This window comes from Centruroides vittatus, unplaced genomic scaffold, assembly GCF_030686945.1.
Source record: "Centruroides vittatus isolate TY-2023 unplaced genomic scaffold, ASM3068694v2 contig_1168, whole genome shotgun sequence".
NCBI classification, from domain to species: Eukaryota; Metazoa; Arthropoda; class Arachnida; order Scorpiones; family Buthidae; genus Centruroides; species Centruroides vittatus.
In genome coordinates, this window is record NW_027120749.1 from 4,140,306 (window position 1) to 4,162,511 (window position 22,206).

The 22,206-nt window shown below is 26.6% G+C and overlaps 1 protein-coding gene across 5 annotated transcripts; it reads right to left on the reverse strand.

Annotated features, from left to right (window-relative positions):
- Positions 1–62: 62 nt before the first annotated feature.
- On the reverse strand, positions 63–21,457 carry LOC136981355 (homeobox protein MSX-2-like). Of its 5 annotated transcripts, XM_067277683.1 has the most exons (4): positions 21,013–21,457; positions 15,325–16,044; positions 1,661–2,119; positions 63–534 (listed from the first exon to the last, which is right to left on the reverse strand). In XM_067277683.1, exons 2-3 carry the CDS (start codon positions 15,374–15,376, stop codon positions 1,674–1,676), a joined length of 498 nt encoding a protein of 165 aa, XP_067133784.1. In that variant the 5' UTR covers positions 15,377–16,044; positions 21,013–21,457; the 3' UTR covers positions 63–534; positions 1,661–1,673. The 5 variants fall into 5 exon arrangements, with proteins under 5 accessions (XP_067133784.1, XP_067133790.1, XP_067133801.1 ...); XM_067277689.1 differs by lacking the exon at positions 15,325–16,044; XM_067277700.1 differs by lacking the exons at positions 15,325–16,044; positions 21,013–21,457 and adding an exon at positions 18,245–18,272.
- Between the last annotated feature and the right edge of the window lie 749 nt (positions 21,458–22,206).

The following is a 22,206-nucleotide window of genomic DNA, read 5'->3' on the forward strand; positions in this document are numbered from 1 at the left end:
ATTTTAGTGCAATTAATATAAACATATTTTAAGTTGTGTGCTTAAAATAATTTTTTTTTTAAATTTTGTAATTATTTAACATTTTCTTTGTTAAATTAATGCTTTTAGGCTTTTGCTCAAAGAATTTTTAGGATCTGACTGATAATTAACATGAATTAGGAACATGAATACAACAGATTTATCCGTTGTATCTTCAGAGATTTACACATCATCAAGTGTGTTATCTGTAAAATCGACAGCTGCCTTTGTATCGACAGCATCAGACAGGTGTCACTAATTAAGTAAGCGCCTTACAAATGAACGTTATTTTACGGTAATTAAAACATATTTATATTCCATTAACCTTTAATGAATGTCAGATGCCCAAGGCATCCAAAAAGTTTGCCATTTTACAAGTTTTTCCTTCAAAATTTGTAGATATATTTACACACGTACACAAAAAAAAAAACATGCTCGTAGATCTTCATCCAGCTTTATAACATATTAAAACATTGTTATTAAGTCATGTAGACTTATTAATTTTCAAAATATTCCCTGAAAAAATGAAAATAAATAAAAAAAAAATTTAAGAAATTTTGTGCTCGAAATATAATATACATAATTACAGACTACTCATCTATAGTTTATTAAGTACCAATTATGCTATTAAAATTCAAACAGTTTATATATATATATATACAAATAACGGCGTAGAAGTTTTCATCCTTTGTGACTAAAAAATGTCACCTGTACACAATTCTAATTCTTATAAAAGTCATCAGAAAATAACCTTTAATAATTAAAATAATATAAAGGATTTAATCTTGTTTCTAATTTTATTTTATTTTATTTTTTTTCCTCTCTCTTCAAAATACTAAATTAAATTTAATATAGCGTAAGAAAAATTACTAAAAATTGATCGAATAAATCGGGAATTTTTAATAATTAATTTAACATTCGATATTATTTATTATTATTATTATTATTATATTTTTTTTAAAGTTTAGTCATTGGTGATTATCGTGATAACGAATCGTAAAGAAGTGGAATGCAAGCAGATCAACCAGAACAATGCTTAGTAATTCAAACGGTTATATTACGAAATGGCTGCTATAGAAAAACATTGGAAACGTTTTATACACTGTGCATGGCAGAATAAAATAATGTTTTACATCTATATCGTGTCTACAATACTTAGAGAAGGCAGTAAATTATGACAAACGAATAGAATTAATTCTTAGAGTTGCCAAACTACCTTTCTTTGTAGACGTCTCTCTTTGCTGGCTACAAAATTTTTTTTATTTTAAATCCTCTTCTTCTATAATCGACTTCGTGTTTGTCGTATTAACTGCATTTATAAGATAAAGGCGGCTTGTTTGAATGTGAGAGGAGTAATTAGTAAGAGCATGATTTGTAACGAAATTTTGCATTCTTTCTTTATTATTCGCGCTCTTTCTTAGTATGTGCCTATTAAAATTCTAAGCGCAGATCGATGAAAGGTTTTTTTTACATTTTCCCATCAAAATATATGAATTGTTTAAAATAAAAATCTTAATTTTTGTAACTAAATTTGTAGTTTTCAATACGTCTTCTAAGTTTATATACGTTAAATTGAAATAAACGCGTGTAAATTTCAATTATAAGATGGGATGTGTAATAATTTAATACATGATTTACTTACTGCAGTGTATCGATTACACTGTTAATTCTTCAGAAGAAGAAGCCTGACTGCATATAGGTGCGTATGGTGACATCAGTAGAGGTCGTGGATACGTAGAAAATTCGTGATGCATGCTAGTGGCTGCAATTGGTAAAAAAGGATTAACACCCGCTAATCCTAATCCTAAACTGTTCGGTAATATGGGCCTTGCAGCCATTCGTAACTTCTCCAATTCGGCTTCTTTTAATCTTTTCTCTTTGGCTCTTCTATTTTGAAACCATATTTTAACTTGGGTTTCGGTTAAATTTAGTGAACTCGAAAATTCGGCTCTTTCGGCAATTGATAAGTATTGTTTCGTGCGAAACTTTCGTTCCAACGCTAGAAGTTGTTGAGTTGTGAAAGGCGTTCGAGGTTTCCTATTGCTCTTGTGACGTCTCAGTTGGCACTTCATTGCCGGTAATTTAGGAGGTTCCATCGATTCTAAAAATTAAAAAAATACACGATTTAAGTAAATAAAATAAAAATAAAAAAAGCATTTTGTTCTGGACAAAACACCATTCACGTGACGTTACAACTAGTAATATGATTAAAAATATTTCACATTAACAATGATCACTCCGAAGTAAATACATTAACAATAATTACAACGGAGTAAATACATTAATAATTGTAAAGTGGGGGATTTAATATTGGAAAAAGCTTAGGAAATAAAATCACAGTTCGTAATAGTCATCACGTACGTTAGCGTGTAGAAGGGAATTTATACAGGAAGATAACAATTATGTAAAAAGCTGGAGTTGACTGAGAACTGTTTTGTGATTGCCATTAATCGTTTGGATGTGCAAACAATTTATCTAAATTCTACCCAATGCAAATAACGAAATCGTAATTATTGATTGAAGTCGACATTTTAATCTGTTTAGTCGTAGGCGCGGTAATGGAGTCGATCCGATCTTTGCATCGACGAATAAAAGCAAATAAAATATCCTCGTTTACAAAATTCATCAATAAATAAGTAAATAAAATTTCGAAGAATATTACATATTAACTAGAAATTATTATTAAATGCATACTTTATTTTGTTAGCTTAAAATATAAAGTTTTTATTGATTGTGTGTTTTGTTAGAGAAGAAATAAGTAAAAAATTATGTTGTTGTTTGTTTTAAAATATACTGTTGTTGTCTCGGAAACACGAATTTGTTTTAAAATAAATTTATTCGTTTATGTACCTACGAATTATTATGTTTTATACAAAAAGTAATGATAAACTTATATAGCATTTTTTAAAGCTAATCAATCCTTAATAAGAATAGCCAATGTTCGTGTTCTATCTTACAATCGATGGAGAAAGTAGAAATTAATTAATTTATTGTTTTAAATTCTACTCTTTTTTTTAAATAAATAAATGTTTGAACTGAATTAGATCCTTATTTAATAATGTCGTAACTCGTTATTTTACTCTTAAACAACAGAATAGATTTCTATTAACTATCCACTCTTACATTTAAGATCGAAGATTATTATTAATTAAACTGCCAAAAAAGCTAATGGTAAGTCATCATTATGTAAATAATGTTATTTAAGTTTACGTTTCTGTATTTTAATGGCAGACGTAGAAGTCCGTTAATCATTTAGTGGCTAGATAATTATGTTAATTGTGTTTTTATATTTCGATCATAATCAGTTAATTTTGTAGTTGTTTATATAAATTAATTTTAATCATATACTTAATTACAATTTACTACACCATGTAAATGTAGCCTATATTTAAAATATCTCGCGTACTGAATAATTAGAACTTATTGAAGGCCATCGTTTTCGATCCCATCCAGAGTGAAACAATTCTGTCTGCACCTTAATTGTTTTCGTAGTTTACGGTTTAATTACTAATTATTTATTTTAAAAAATCAGCAATTTGAAGTGATTATAAAATACATAGTATAGACATTCATTTAGTTTATAGGCTGTATAAACTGTATTTTTTCACGATTATTTTAGGCTAGATAAGCCCAAAATACGACGAAGTTCTTACTAAACAAAATTAATTTTTGGAAGCTAATTAAGAAAAAATTCCAATATTTATTATTGTAATTAAATGAAGAAGTTTTAACTTGATTAATATTAAACCAGTTAGCCCACATTCTAGAGTATACATAGGCCCTATTAAATTATTCAAAAGCCTATATCATGAAAAAATATATATTTAACGAGAAAAATTAAGCATAAAATATATTTTATATGAGTTTAAATAATTATTTTTGTTTTAATGATTTAACTTCTTAACCAATTTCTGTGTTCTGTATACACATACAGAACGTGATTAATAATTTAAGTGATTAATTATAGTGTTAATTATCATTACTACGAAGAGAAAAGTATACGTTCTTTTTATCTATTTAAGATTTTAAATGCCTACTAAAAAGTATTTATTTAAAAAGGGGGAAGAAGAGAGACGAATGAGGAGCACTCCTACTACCAGAGTTATACATAATTAGTAAATTAGGATCGAAATGAGTATACGTCGTCTTTCTAAACTGTCAAAACAGATTAGCAATTAGCTATCCTGTCAGTGATTGCTTAGTCACGCTCTCGTAAGCTATTATTTGAAGCGATCTTATAAAGCAGTAGGCGGTTCTAATCGTTAATCTCCCTTCTACCAAGAAATGTTTGGCTTAATTGGATTTGGCTTTCTGTACCGCAACTTGACCATATTTGGATTCTTAAAATTATCAAATGGAAACGTCTTTTATTTAATTTAATATGTATCTCTTTCTAAATGAAAGTGTTATCGCATTTTGGACCACCTTAGATTATCTTTGCTTGTATAGGTAAAACTGTGAAACCTGTATAGAAAAATGCGTGGGTTCTACTCGGTGAGATAAGTACAAAATTCAAAAAATTGCCTTCTATCTAACTATAAATGGATTCTAAAACGAATGGGGATAATTTGGAGCGTGTCAGGTGTTAAATTTGATGTTATTGAACTGTTTTATATCGAGAAGACGGGCGCAAGGTCTTAATTATTAAATATACTTCTGGAATATTTAGTTTGAAAAATACCATTTGAATATGTTAAGTGAAATACATTGACTTCGGTTAATTAATTTATTATTTATTTTTAAAATTTATAATTGAGTTATTTATTTAAAGAATGATGCAGTCTAAAGATTTAACAAGTCGACTTTAGAATAATACAGTAAATATTTAAATTTAAAATATATATTTATACAGTATAATGAATATATTTACTCTGAATCATTAAAGTTTTGGTCATTTCCAGAATTATAACAAAATTTAATTCGAGATTTTAACTTTGATCATTTCGTTTAAATTCTTGAGTGTTTTAAAGCCATTAAAAAAATATTATTTAAATGTCTTATTTTAATTTTTTTTAATAAAATGTATTGAAAACAAAAGAATTCGTAGGCCTAGAGTTAAATTAACATCATTTTATTTTGCTCTATAGGTTTATATATAGCCTTTATATATATAAATCTATAGATGATCTGTTTAGTTTGATTTAAGAATAACGTATTTATTACAATTCAATATTTATCTTAGCCTATTTTATGCTTACGAGTGCATATCGTAATCCATAAACTAGCTTACATGTAGCCTTAAATAAGATTCGTTAAAGTTATAACTAACAAAAAAAACTAATTTTTTATTTTATTTGAATATGTATTACTATATGTACTACTACTAATTACATTTAACTAAAGGATAATGTTTAATTAACATAGATCATAACTGCGACCAATCTAGATCCAATTCAAATATAGGCCTATAAGTTTATTTAAATTATGTTACATAGACGAAATTATATTTTAAAATATATAAAAATTTAAATATATCTAGGCCTGTATATCAGTAATAAACTAGGAGCGTTAAATTTTTATAAACAAAAGTTACTTAGACCTATAATGATACATCTTACGCCGATATGGTTGAAAAATCTATTTAAAACAAACTTTAATCGACAATTAAAGTTTGCTTACTAAAGTTAACTCTGCTCTAATTAAAGTTAACTGTGCTTTTTTAATGTATTTAGATAAGTTTTCCAAAACAGAGAGAGAGATGCAAGTTAGAAGAATTTTACAGGATGAAAACGTTAATAATTCTATTATATTAAATAAAATATTAATATATTCGTTTATTTTCGAGATTACTTTTGTTGTTTAAATAATTTTCCAAAAATTATCAGAAAACTTTATTTTATTTTTATCCTCAAATTACAAATAATCAATTAAAGAGTTAGTTAATCTAGGAATCGAAAAAGTCTAACTTAAAACTTAAACATAAGCATAAAATTTTGACTTATTTGGATTTTTTTTCTATTAAATTTCTACTTTTTATGGCCTTTTCAAATATTAATTCTGGTTTTTCCCGATATTATAAATAATTTATATATATTTATACATTTTAAAGATTATATATACAGAAGACTATAACATGATTCCTCTCAACAAAATAGCACGCTAAGTTATCGAGAATGAAGAAATGTTGATAATCTTGAGTAATGAAGAAATTTTATAAATTGATTTATTAAAGTATAGTTTGTTTAAATACGAATTTTTATCATAATTTATCTATTGTTTAATATTTTATTTAAAACAGGCTTTTGTGATGTTTTGTTGAGTAACTGATAGGCCTAAGCTCTCTTGAACTGTTAAAGACTAAAATAATACTAAACATATGGTATTAATTTATTTAAAAACAAACAATAAATAAATTAAAAAACCCAGAAAGAATATATAAAATATATTTTTATCCTTTTTCTATTGAAAAACGAGATAAGCTCATGCAAGTTCGTGGAAAAAAGCTTGAAATTTGGCAGAATTTTAGTAAATTTAAAGATTCTAGCTGATATAAATATATAATAAGTTTGATATTTAAAGTTGTTGCTAAGACTACATAACAGTCCCTTTAGAAAAAGATTGATTTGAAGAGAACTCTAGAATCTGGAGCACGTTATGATGTATCTATTTCGGTCAATTAGGAACCGAGCATATTATGATAAAAATATAACTTTATTTTTTTCGTACCTTTCGGTGTTCTTTGAGAAAGGAAGTGCAACATGTAAGCAACATGACTTTACTATTGTTTGCCTTGATTGGGTGCAGCTGATCTGAACATGCGGTTCTCTGATTGACACTTTGGCTCTGATACAATGCTTCACAGAAATAGATCTTCCTACACTCTGTTCCCTTTACTCAACTTAACCAACTCCAGAATATGAAGAAAACTTTCCAATGCTTAATATTTGAAGTCTTTTTTTAGGTCCTTAATTTATTAAATTTCATCTATCTTGCCAGTAGTTGTAACGAGTTTTAATCCTAGTCTATTGCAAAGTTACGGAGCATATGAAAGAGATTCGTTTATCTTTTGCGTATTTTCCTTTTAAATATTATGTTTTAAATCATTATTCTAATAAGATTTTAATTTTTAAAAGAAATTATAAACATAATAGCAATATTTCCAACTTTATAGATATTTTCTCGGAAGTGAAACGGGGCAAAAATTACGAATAAGTAATGTTACGCAATTCTGGGAGATCTCCAAGTTTACTTCAAGTAGAAATGAAGTGACAGTAAACGTGACGCTTTCTGTCACGAGTATTTTGGTGACAGGTGTAGTAGTTGACGTCATTTCGTCACGCTGTCTTGTTCTTGTTTCGGAGGACGTCTCGCAAGAACAGTTGGAATAGCTAGTCAATTAGGCTTTGCTAACAGAAGTATGAGGTCGTTTCGCCTTTCACACTCCCGTTCATGCTAATCTTACTCCTAATTCGAAATGCCTGTTGCTTTGCGCACTAACCTAAAGATCACTGATGGACTAAATTAGTAGTCGGACACGTTACATACTGTTTTGACTGTTTGCAACAAACACAATTATCGTTTTATACCTTAAAAAAAAGGCTTAGTTGATGTATTGAAACGATTTTGAAGATATTGTTAAGTTCCATTCAACACAAACAAATTTTATGTCAATAGCGCTTTCAGCTGAGTGGTTTCAATCCTAGGGCAATCACGGTGGAAACGACTATAAAAACCCTCACCACCAAATATAAACACGTAGTTATCACTCGTCCATTTATCGATTATTTTACGTGACTATTTTCACAAAATAAACATGATTTTAGTGCACACGAATCCGATTACGTTAAGTGGTTGAGCTCGACTTTATTCTGAGAAATGTTTAATACTACGCTTTGATGAATCTTCAAAGTAATTGGATGCATTTTGTTTGATGGTTTGTAAGAAAGAATTATATATATAAAATACTTTGGTTACGTTTCGGATCTAAACCAATAAAGAATAACATTTGTATCTTCTTATGTCGTATGGATGTATACATAGGCCTCTTTCCTTTACTCTAGAGGGGTTTTCACCCATTTTAGAACCCTCGGATCATAATCTTGGGAAAAATTAGGCTTCTTCCGGTCTTGAGTTATCTATAGAAGAGACGATCATATGTCAATCTTTTCCTTTGCTTCAATTGAAATTCGCAGGAAAAATTTATTGAAACCGAGTACAATTCTTATTCTATGTATCTCTTTGATTAAATGTAGATTAATAAATTTTTCGTTTATGTTTCCATTTAAAAAAGTTATTTTCAGTTCTAGCGAAAGCTATTTAAGAAGTACGAATCAGATTTTTTTCTTAATTTTCATAAAGAAAATCAAATTATTATTATTATTATATTAAAATTAGATTTTTTAAGAAGTACGAGATGATTTGGGCTTTAAAAATATATAAAATAATAATTATAACTATGCAAAACCAAGATACAAAACATTAAAAATTCATAAATATACAGTTAAATTTCGAAAAAGCACCTTTATGAATAGCTCTACCTTTGTAAAGCGCTAATGAGTTACTCGCGAACAGATTTTCCCTATAAATATTAAATACAGAACCTTTCAGTATCTAAATTATTAAATGTACGATTTTGTAATGCACTTATCAAATCATGTACAGTAACTTTCAAACTCTCAAACTCGTATGTAACCTCACTATACGTATTGAATTACTATAACATTTTTTATTCGTTAAGAAACTTTAGTTTAGCGCCGCACTCGATTTAGTGCCAATTTCAAAGTCGAAATAGCGAAACTAAATAGTTTTTTTGGTTATTATAATTTTATGTAGGCCTAAAACTTGATAACTAATGGTAACTTATAATCGAATACATAAAGACTGGATTTTGTAGCATAATAAAAATTGATACATTGGAAAAACGATGTAGACTCATAAGGAAAGTTACGAATTAATAAATTATTAGATATTTTAGCTAATTTAATGTGTAGATTCATCAGTGATGACATATTTAGTAACCAAAATATAAAAATGAACTCATGAGAATTGAAGCCTACAGCTTAAGAAAATGGTAACTATATAAGCTACAGTAATCGCGGATGAATTATAAAATATTATAAAATAATCTAACGAAAAAAGCTACATTATATAAATATTATGAATGAAATCATATTCAATCATAATATCAATGAGTCATAATATGATTGATCATACCGTTCAATGGTTTTATCAATGGCATCCAATGTATAGCCTATATCAATGGGCATTTTGTAAATATTGTAGAATTTTTTAAATATTTGCATTAAAAATATTAAAGTAATAAATATTTTCGTTAAAAAAGGTAAATTTCAAACAACAAATTATGAATTCATTATCTTTAAAATATATGAACAAACTTAAATGTCTTTTTCTTTCGCACTGGTTCATATAATAGGCCTAGAATGTTGCATTCGTAATTAATGAATATACGTAAATGCTATGTTTTAATTTATATTATTTATAACAATATTTTTAATTAGCATCAATTAAATAAATTATATTTAAATTTCGGTGTTTAATGCGTTGAAAGCTGTAAATCGAAACGTAGGCCTATACGAATTAATTCTAAAGACAGGCCTTATAAACCGCGTTAAAACTTAAATATTTGTAAAGATATATGTAAATTTTATTCATTAAATTTAATTAAATTTTATCTATATCGATTTATATTGATTTAAGATTAAACCAGTGCCATAAATTAAAAGTTCGGCCTATAAATATTATAGGCCGTAGCGCGCTTTCAATTTATAGGATTAAAACGTATATTTTTATAAACATTTAAATTTGCAAATAAGTTCACATTTAAGCTAATATTTTTATTATTTTAATTTATTCTGAAATTACTTTTACAATTTTAAATAATAATTTATTTGAAGTGGAAAACTTTTGTTATTTCTAATCACAAATTAATAGAAATTTAATTTTATTTAATTAAATTTTAAATAAAAAACATTAAACTTTTTAATAAATAAATAAATAAATAAAGTGTCTTTTAATGCTTTAAAAAATTTTAATTATTTATAAATTAATTAAATTTGTTGATAATTATATTAAAAGATTTTTTTAATTAAAATTCCTAATTAAAAATGATACAAATATGTTGGTGCTCAATAGAATTTCATTTTATTTTTTTAAACTTTAATAAATTCGTAAATATTGGAATTTATTTACGAATTTACACAAGTCACAACAATAATTAGGCTATATATTTAAGAATTTATTAAAGTAAAATTAAAAATTTTCAATATACACACAATGGAAAAGATATAGAAGAGATGATTATATGACTTGTTGTAGGCATAAATGGGGGGAATTAAAATAGAAAAGTTTACATATTATATTACATATTTTATATTATTCGTTTATTTAAATAAGATTTATATTTTGTTTAAATATTTAAATACTTTTTTCTATTTGTTGATAAGAATAAAAGTATTAATTTTATTATTAAAAATTAAGTAATTATTTTTTTTATAAAAGTATATTTTATAGAAAAACTTTAATCAGAAATTTATGAAATTTATAAAATTTGCACATTAAAATAATAATTATTTTTTTAAAATATACCAAATTAAAAATTAATAGTGCATAGTGATAGGAAATTAAAGAAAAACTAATGATAATAATTACAAAAAGAGTTTTGAAGACGGAAAATTGTTTTAGTTCATAGTATAAGATGTAAGGTAAAAAGTCGTGATGATTGAATCTTCAAGAATACTTTCCATAGAGAAAGAATGGCATCATAAACTGTAAATTTGTTCATGTCCGAGTAGAAACCATATAAGAAACCTGTTGGAGAAGTCATGCTATTTAACGAGGGTCATTCCTTTTTACAACTCTCAGTTCTTAAGGCTAAAGGGCGATGTATGAACCAAATGAGATGCTATCTTTAATATAAATACAAGTAATGATGATAAACTGTTATTGAATAACTCTGCTATCCAAACCATGCGTTTTCTTTTATGAACATTTAGTTTACTTATGGATTATTTTACAGCTTTTGTTAATTTTTATGACTTTGCATTCATTTAATGAATATTTTCCTTTACTCCATAATGTTTTATACTGTGTGTAAACCAATCCATTGCATGATATAAAATTTGGCTGTCTTCCTATAGAAACACTTGAAAAATTAATAATAATCCTGTCATAGTTATATAATTATAAATTAATGATTTCTAAATTGTAAATTAGAATGTATTGGCGGTAATATAATCATGGAAGAAAGCCTAATGAGGAGTAAGCCTGTTAAAAGTTATTTAACTTCTATATAAAACGTGAAAAATAAGTTTATATGCGTCTGTCATAAACGCTGTTGATCTGGAACAAAGTTTGTTTAAACAATGTCGATTCTTCTCAAGATCTTCGGTTGATCACATCAAAGACATTTAAACCTGCAGTCGAACTCGGATATTTATGTTTGTCTGCTTTAACGACGATTATTATGATCAATAATTACAAGAATGAATGATATGCTTACTTGCATTAATTTATAACATTTAATTTAAAAATACGCTGCTAAAAACTGTACAAAATGAATCCTTTAATTGTTAAACACATTCGTCGATTACCCTCTGATGTGCACTTGTTATTTTATGAATTAAATAAACATAAATATTTACTTAAATTATAAATAAAAATAAGAAAAAGCTTGAAGTAAACCTAAACTTTAAGTACAATTACGATTGAGCTGAGTGCCGTAAAAATTTAAAATTCTGCTTATCTTAAATCAGAATAAATAAGTTTCGTACGAAAGCCTGCTTATAAAATAAATGTTTCTAAATAATATTTTAAAATTAAATAACTAATTTTAAATTTTATTTAGTAATAAAGTATTGATAAAATTTTATTCTATAAGATGCAGTTTGGAATTGTCTGTAGGTTCATTTATAATAGAACTGCGGTCTGAGTTGTCCTTGGCTCATTTAATTTCAAGAAAATTTACATTTTAATGTTAAAAATAAGAATTATACAAAATTTATTGCATAAAATTTTAGTGAATTGTATTATTTTGTAATATAGAGCTCTTAAAATGCGGAATATCCTCGTTGAGAAAGAAACATATAAACAACTAAATATTGTCGAAAATGTCATTGAAAAAATAGATATATGTAATATTAAATTATAAATTGTTCGAATGACGAAGCAAAGATAATAGCCTATTAATCATTCGAAATGATTTAAGGTAATGTGCGATTAGTTGGCCTCCAATTGAGATTAGACAAGTTGGAGGTTACGGTAATTCAAAGCAAATCTCCTTACTCTTAACTTTCATAAATCTAAATTAAGTTAAATTATAAATATTAATTGAAAGTTAAATTAGAAATAAAGAGATTACATAAATTGCTTTCATACACATATATATTTTAAGTGTTTTCTTTTGTCTCGCGTGTATGTGTTACACGTTCAAAATTTAGACACCATTGATATAGTTTAATAAAGGTCAAAATTGAATTTTTTCGAAATTATGAAAGTTTTTACTAATAAAGATAATCAAGTAGGAAAGTTTATGTTAGTTAAATAAATAAATCTATCATAATTTTTTAATTTTTAAAAAAATTAAATCTAATACGCTATTTTAAATATAACATAAAATCTAAAAAAGTAATAAATTAACATTATATTATATAAATAAAATAAGAAATCTAACTATCGATCAATTTCCTAGAAATTGGACTATAAGAAGCTTAAACGATATTTTTATTGCTAAGATTTCATTGCCGATAATAGAAAAGTTTTAATTTCTTTGAAATAGACCTATTGATCTTGGATGATGGCCTTTAAGAGCTTCTACACCAAATGGCTAGACTGTCATAGAGCTTCTAATATGCAATATCGACTACTCTTACTAGTTTTAATTAATTAAATAGCAATTTAATATTACCCCCTACTATTATTCTTACTATATGTCTTATATTTAAGCTATTAATGTTTAGTGTAGACGATTGATATGCTCTGAAGTTCATATAGACTGGTAATATATTTCTAATATTTGATATTAGTAATTATTACATACTCTTGTGTTTAATATCGGATACTGACATGAAAGTCCTATTTTTCTATGTAGTGATGTTCCATAAAGGTTAATGATGTATGCTTTCATGTTTAATATAACGCACTAAAATATAGGCTTATTAATATCCTTTTAACATATTTATCAAATTTTAATTGTTTAATCTAACAAATTATTATTATTATTTTATTAAGTGGGTCTTTAAACTACTTCACCCCTTCTTAGTCGTGTTAAATATTAATTATGGAATACTGCTCTATTAATTTGTCTCTACAGAATAACAAAATGTAATTATAAGCCGTAAATATGAATTATTGACTAAAGTATTAAATTAAATTTTAAAATTAACATTAAAATATATTTATTTATATACAGTATTTATTATTCGCTGACAAATCGGTTATAAAGTCTAATATACCTTTTTGCATTTAAAAATATTAAAATTCATAATCTTTTCTAAGAATTATTAAGAATTTATAAATAAATTTTCATGTTGTAATAATCTACAGAGCTTTTTAAAGACAGAATATTGGTTACTAATTAGTTTTTAATTCCTGTATTTGAACAAGCAAGAACTTGTGTTTTTTAATATAATTTTCATGTTTATACTTTTAAATTTTAATTTAAATTTATTATTCGACATAATTTACAATTATTAATTACCAAAAAATATGTTTTTCAAGTGATTTAAAGATTTATTGAACCAAGTTTGAGATACAAAAGATTTTTTCTGACTAACTTAAAAAATTGGTGGATTGTATATAGACGCCATGTTTCAGACTTATTGATGAAACATCTGTCAACGTCACAGTTAATTTTAACGAAGGTTACAAGCAGTTGTTACTATCAATCATTAGTGTAAGACACGAATCGAGTTGTAATTGTATGAAAATAATTGACAGATTCATCACACAATACTCATACATCTGCACTCTTCAGTCACGCCTTTCACACTCCAAAGCTCACCCTCTATAATTTCTAATTGGAACGACACTAAAAACTAAGTTTCACCTTTTTCATAAAGTCAGCTACTGTGTCATGCATCTGCTTGTCTTTACAATTCCCCATCTGAATGTTATCAAATTGATTTATTCTTCTTCTTTATGTGTATTTATATATTTTTAAATCACAAATAAAGAGTTTCTATTGAAATTCTTAGTTTTTAACATTTAGAATTAACTAAAATGTTTACTAATTTTCATAATGATTGATTTGTTGTTCATTTAGTTTTTTATATTTAACTTTGTATGAATTTGTATGATTTTGTGAAAGAGCTGAGGGTGTTTATTAAGATTTTAAGAGGTTTTTATGGCTAATTAAATTAAATAATAAATGAGAAAGAAAATATGCTAATTAAGTAAATATCGCATTTATTTATTTAAAAAAATGTAGAAAATTTTAGTTTTTAATCTAATTTAGCTTCTTTCTTAACCGTTATCATACCCATTTTCATGCATAAAATAATTTTTTAAATGTAACATGAATTAAAATTATTAATATTTATAGAATTTTGAAGTTTTTCCATTAAAATGTATCATTAACATATCTAAATAATCAAATTTAATATATGATATATATATTTAAGTTGATAGTACAGTAATTATCTAAAAACAGATACATTACAATTAAGTATAGGCCTATTAAATGTCTGTTCGCCTACTCAAATTATGCAATAAATTGGAAATAATTTAATTTATCTTTATCATAAATCATTAAATGTTAAATCTGACAAATGGTACAATAAAATTTGCATATAGTTTTTGGCCTATTTATAACTTTATGTGAATTAAATAATAACTGTAAGTTATGTAATTTATTTAGTTGCCTATAGGCTAGCAATTATAATTTATAGGCCCCTATCACTATTTTGTACCTTTAGTTAATGGGATTTAGTTACCTTTGTATTGTTGGTTAAATTTAAAATATTTTTTAAAGTTATAATTTATTAATGGAGCACAATTCTTAGAATGTGTCCTTAACCAAGTGACATCAGGTTCAACGGGTTCATGTTGAACTTGAAGAATGTCGGACATTTTAATCTTCTTGACGGGTCATTTCTATGATAAATACGTTTTCCTAAGGCTTATTATATATATATATATATATATATTTTTTTTACCTATGATTTAACGTGAAATTTAGGCCAGTTGAAGTGTTAAAAAATTAGAAATTTGTTAATTTTTGTCTACAATGATGGATTTCTCAATAGGTTTATAGTTATGGTTGAAGATAAAGTAGGGTATATATTATATAAAGTTTAGTTTGTCAGAAATTAATAGGTTGAAATAAGAAAATTTCGACAAATGCCAACTTACTATTAAGTGAAGATGGAGAAATGGGACGCGTGTGTTGCTGCATCCAGGGCATAACAGAAGTGCCGAGATGCGTCGAGGTCCACGTGACAGGAGTCACAATGTTTTGCTGTGGCGCCAAAGACAGTTTAACCCCGTCCAAAATTGGAGTAGGACGAGGAACTCCGGTTAAATGAAAGAGTGGATCAGCACGAAGAAGTCCTTCTACAGAAAATCGAGTCGGTGTAGCAAATCTCAGGTGGGTAGATCTACTGGAGCGGCATCACCGTTTGCATTCTTGGATCCTGCCAGAAGCGATGCTACAGAAAATGATATAGACTTGGCTCCACTTGATGACGCTTTCTGGTTTGATTCCGTCGACTTTTCTGGTGATAAACGATTAAGATCCGAATCCATTCCGATGTCTTGTTAGCGAGTATGGGGCCACTTTAACATTTTGAGAGTGTAGAAACGGAGAACGTCGCTTGACGAAATGATCTCTCCACTTAACGAGCGGAATGAACGCACGTGCTGTTACTTCACCCTCGAGTTGCAGCGGCCTGTTGCTCGGAGGCGGAGCTTGGACGGAGACTAATGTCGGCTGATTGGATGATTCCGTTGTAACTAGCAGGCCATAGGTGATTGGAAAACCTCTTCTAGTTATTAATTGCTCTAATGACGCTTTGGTGGTGGCTTCCGTTTGGTTTTGCAAACAGTTCCCTTACACATTAAATCTTTCATCCTCTGCTTCCCTTCGCAACAAGAAATCTATTCTAAATCTCGGTAAATTTTATCTTTTATCATCTACTTTACAATTTTTTACGCTTTAATTTATCAATTTTTTAAGAAAAGTCGAATTTTGCAACAGGATTTTATCATTGCTATAAGCATAAATTATATAGATTTTAATGTAGAAGAAGTTATAAAATTACATTTAAAATGTTTTAAAAAATATTAAAATAAATTTATATTATAAAAATTTCGTATTTAGTTGTAAACGAAAACATTTCAATTGCTAAAAAAAAAAACAGCTTTTTCTTAAATTAAACTTTGCTATGTTAATAGTGTCGAATGTTATTAATGGGATATCGGATAGGTATCTTTACATGAAAAGAACATTGAAAGCTAGAGCAGAGTGCAGACAAGAGTTTCTTTTATAGACACGGAGGAGACCAGATGTCTTTGCGGGAGACCTCATAAATTGCGAACCACCAAGATCGAAACGAAGTGGACATAAACGGAAGAGTCCTAAACTTTAAGGAATTAATGTCCCGTGAGAAAAGCAATACAAAATGATGAAGCAATGAGGAGGAGAATCATTGTTAGTGTTAAAAAAAGAAAGCTTTCAGAAGCGTAAATGATATGCCATCTGGGTGATAATTTGTTGAGATTCAACAGTCTACCTACTTAATCAAACTCGTCGGGATAAGTCCTAGATAAACGTGTTTAGCCATCGTAAATTCGTTGGAGCGAATCGAATGAAAAAATTCCATTGAGGGATAGTCTATTAATAACAGTTCTAACAAGCATTTATTTCTCTATAGACAAGACCTGGAACGACTGCTTTTTTTTTAAATCTGAGATCTTGGGCCTATTCTGATCTTTAAAATTATTAAGCTTCCTCATTTATATAACAAATTGTCTTTTATTAATAATCTATAACTAATGGAATATTTCTTCCTTATTTACATATACATCTATTTGTCTATAAAAATTGAAAGTTCTTAAGTCCTTTTCATGCTTAATAACGCGCTTTAACAAGTTACATTTAATAGTTATTTATAAAAAATTGAACTAAAAAAATATATTTAAGAGAAAATTAATTAAAAGAGTTGAGATGCGATGCGAAATGCTAACAAAAAGATAATTTAAATAGTGAATTATTAAGGTTTATTTATAATAAGCTGATTTGAAATTATGTTTTTCATAAAGTTTATCATCATTATCACTATCATTTAATTATTTCTTAGCTCTTTCAGAAAATCTCTTCAAACTCTTCCATTGTTTCTTATCGAACCTCCAATAATGGTGACCTTCCAACAACAGCCACCTCTAAACATCTAATATTTGATGTAGATCAAATATTATATTAGGCTAAAATTATTCTAAAAAAAAACAAAAATCTATAGGCCTTTTTGTTTATTTAAATAAAATTAAATCAAATTTTTAAATCTTTACTGTACAAATCGTCTAAAAAAAATGCAGTTATGAATAAAGTTAATTACAGAATAAACTTAAATGAGTTCGAACTAAGAAACAATATTTAAATACTCTACTATAAATTAACTCAAGAAATAATACTCTAATTAATAATCAAATTAAAATTAAGAGAATGTTACATTAGTTTGGACTAAAATAGAATAATGGAAATTAGATAAATATTATTAAAATGTATAAGCATTAATTTAATGTTGATAGTTCATTTAATTATGATATTAAATTTAGTATCTGTTATACATAATTTTCTTAATTAAAATTAGATAGTAATTATTATTGATTTAATAATAGATTAATAAGAAATTGATAACACGAATTAAAATATTTCATATAAACTTTAGAAAATTAAATAGTTTTCTTTATAAATATACGCCTATATTTAAAACTATTATTTAATTAATATTAGTATATTAATTATTATTATTTATTTATTTATTTATTATAATTAATGTAATTTATATAAGCCTACTCAGAAAGGTATATTTTATTATATCTTTTTTAATTTGATAAATTTTATATCGGAATCCTATAATTTAGTTACTTTTTTAATTAATTAATGCTAAAATTTATTATAAAATAAGTTAATTATTAATTTTATTATTATTTCAGATTTTATCTATTCAATAATTAGAATTTATAATTAGAATAAATAACGATAAGTAAATATTAGACCTATATATTTTTTATCCTATATTATAATAGCAAATTAACTCAAAATAACATTTACATTAATAAACTGCAAATCAGATTTTTTTAATATAATATTTTACAAATAGCGTCAAGAAAAATGCGTTTTTTGATGTAATTTGAGTTCAATGATGCTTTTTAAACAATGATTTATTAATATTGAAAATATCTAAATGAAGAAAACTTGTATACATTTTATTAATAGAAAATAATCCTCATTTTTAAATTTATAAATAACTTTTGCAGGCTAAATTAAGGCTCTAATTTTGCTTTAAAATCGTCCTATCTTTAAGATTGGTAGTTCACATTTAAAGCTTCCGATACAGTTTCAAAGTATTTTTTTCTAAATTAGATTTCTCTACGTCAAAAAAAGACTTTCTAATTAATAAATTACATTAAAACATAGTACGCAATTGTATATGACATTAATGTTAAAGAACATTAGATTTAAGATATATATATTATTGTGCATCTAATCTCTATATGATAAATAACATCGTTAACCTGAAAGATTTATAATAAATCTATTTATTTTACGAGGAATCGGTTTTCTTTCCACTTCCATTAAGTGCCAGACCTAATATTATGTAATTAGATACGATTCGGCATTTTAGTTCGTTCTCTGAAGTTCGGTGTTATCAAAATGTCACCTACTTCAGTTGCATTTCTTCTATATAAACCACACTCTGCTGTCATTCTGTGACATAAAATGACAGCTGAACTTCATTAAAGTACAGAGTTTCTACTCTATAACTGCGAAAAAACATTAATTCGATAGTTTGTTTTTGTCTAAATTTACTTTGAAATCACAGGCTTTGTGAGGTAGGAAGAAAGCCTTATAGATCAATCAACATAACAGGGCCTCTGAAAAGAGCCTTATGTCCAAAATGGCTTCAATAGGAACTAGTGATAAGGATCTCAGAACTTTTGACTTTCTAATATTAATCTTTTCCTTTCTGTTATGTACTTTTTATAGTCTAGAAAACGTTGATCTATGTGATACTATTCTCAAAAAAACATAACTTATATGGGAATTGAAAAGATGTGTACTTTTATAAAACCTTGAAACTGCACTTCTGGATGCTGTATATTCATTTTACGCTCCTATAAAATACACAAAAACGATTAAAATTTAAAAAAAACTCAAATTATATCTAATTTTCATGGCTTAGAAAACATCAATCCATATACCACTATAGTAAAAAAAAATAAATACTGTATATGATATAGTAACTGTAAAAGTTATTAAGTACTTATTAAAACTTCATGTAATAAGCTTTTAATACAGTAAACTTTCTTCTAGCTTCTGTAAAATATTTAAAAAATTAACTTCAATTTAAGAAAGATCAAAATCTAGTTCTTATGGTCTCCAAACATTAATTTACTGTATATGCTACTATTCTCAAATATATGTATACATTCGTACATATATAGCTTAGTATATTCTTAGTGTATTTTTAAAAATACTCTAAAAATGATCATTTAAAATTATAAATTAGCTTCTGTCTTCCGTAACATACATAGAATTAATTAGTTAAAAAATATCAAGTTGCAACTAGTTTTAACAACGTTACTTTATTTAGATGAGTTTAAATCAATGTATCATCTACATAAATAAATAACTGTCTTATCTACATCAAAATTCGTAAAAAAATAACGTTTTCGATATATTTTTATTGATATATTTAATTAAAGTAGTATTTTAAGAGAGCAATTTGTAAGCGAAGCACAAAAATCATTTGACGTAACACCAGAAGTTCTTATCTTCCACCGTAACATTATTAAGTCTAGTTGTTTCTTTTTTTCAGGGGGAAAATCTATTAGAAGGCCCTTTCATTATCAGTATTTCTTCCCAACTGTAAAAATGCTAGTTAAATGCCTGCGGCTTTTTGTTTTTCATTTCTTTAAAAAGAACAATAAAAGCCTTTTTTTTTGGAACTGAGACAAATAAATAGTTTAAATATGTTCCAAAATCAACAAATTATAGAAGTTATGCCAATTAAAACATATCTTATTTAATTAGATAATTATTTTTAAGTACTTTGTCTACTTTGTTTTTTCTTTGACAAACTTGACTTGTGTAAATATTTTTTCTGTACTATTTTGAAGTTTTCAGAGAAGGAATTTATAATGGATATAAATTCAATTATATATGCATACATAAGTTATATGTGTATACATAAATAATTGGACGGCTGAGCGGTGTTCTAGGATATTTTAAGCATATATAAGATACAGAGTGATTTCATTTCTGTATGTGTTCATAGGGGAAGGTAATATTAAACCTACGTAGATTGTTCCTAGGGTTACATGATGATATCAGATCTACATAGAATGTTCCTAAGGATGCAGGATAACAGATTTACATAGAATATTCCTAGCAATGATTCTAGATCTATATAAAATGTTCTTGGCTATATACAAATGAAAGTCTGGCCTAAAATAAGCTTAATTTTATGTTGTAAAGAATGATTCTAAGTTTAAAACAAATCAACTTTTTTTACTAAAGATAAGAAACTTGAGCTTTTAAATGGAGATGATACGTTTATGCTCAATTAAAATTGTTAACATCGTTATTTTGATAAATATATAAGTGAATTATAATTATCAAGTCTGTAGAATATAAGCTACATGAAAAAGAAATAAATGGCTCGAATCCTATCTTAGCTTCTGTGTCGTTGCATAACTAACCGGGCTAAAAACAAATGCGGTAAACTGTCATCACCAGAGATGTACATCTGTATAGACTATCTATATTAAGTAACGAGCAGGATAAACATTCTAGCGAATGTCACGAAGTTTTGTTACCTCATTAGCTTTACTTGTCATTAATTCTCGCTATAAATATGTACCGATAGCTATGTTTCGCATTAGTTATGATTAATCAGTGTTGAGACTTGTGTCTTCTTCAGTTTGATTGACACAGGCATGCGACAGGTGTTGCTGCAGTCTATAACGTGTCATCGCTCTCATTCGTTGCTGCTCAGATAAAATACTCGTTTCACTCTCTCTGATAGGACATAAATAACATTGGGCTCCCAAATATTTTTTGGTAGAAGTCATTCTTAGGTTTGATGCAGCTAATTAAGATACTTCTGTCAAAAATGACGTTTAGCTTTAACAAAAAATATATATCCGTCCAAAAACACGGAGAAGATTACATCCAGAACAGGATAATTATCCTTAAAAATACGTTATGTGCAACCCAGAATCCATGATTATCCAGAACATTATGAGTAAACAAACATCAAGGTTCTTATGCTGTAACAGTTGCCGTGTTTTTTGAATAAATTTATTTATTTTAATATAAAGAAATTTAAATGCTAATTGCATAAAATTTAAAAAACTTTTTTTAGTTTTTAACATGATTTTCTATTATGGAAGATGTCTGGTTAGTTAAACTAAAGGTCCTTTTCTATAGACCAGTCCTACACATCATAAAATTGCAAACAGAATGAATTCTCAACCAATTTTTTAAATGATGGATAAGTACGATTAATTCACAAATATGTTAAATTGTAATTTATAAACTGACAAATACTATTCATAATCTTGAATGCGTAGGTTTATGACGATGCCATAGAATTGCCGAGTGATCGATCAAGTCAAGAACGAGATAGTCATTTAGGGGACACGAAAGGTGAGAGATCCTTCTGAAGTCAACCAAATCGCTCCGTAATTTATATACCTCACACCTACAATTTATACAGCATTAATGTAAGCTTATAGTTCTGCAATTTGTACTATTGATTGGATAAATAATGAGTTACAGAATGGGTTAATATCTGGCACTAATTTTTTTTTCCTTTACTTTAGTTTATACAACTGAATTTAAACGCATTTTAGTGATTGCTTTTGTATTAATTTTACGTTTTCTCTATTAAAAATACAGGAAAATAATACGAAATATTCAGGTTTTGAATCTGTTTAAGCTTCTTTGATGCGTATAAAAATTGAAATTTTATTCTTGAAAATGTTATAAATACTAAAAATAAATATACA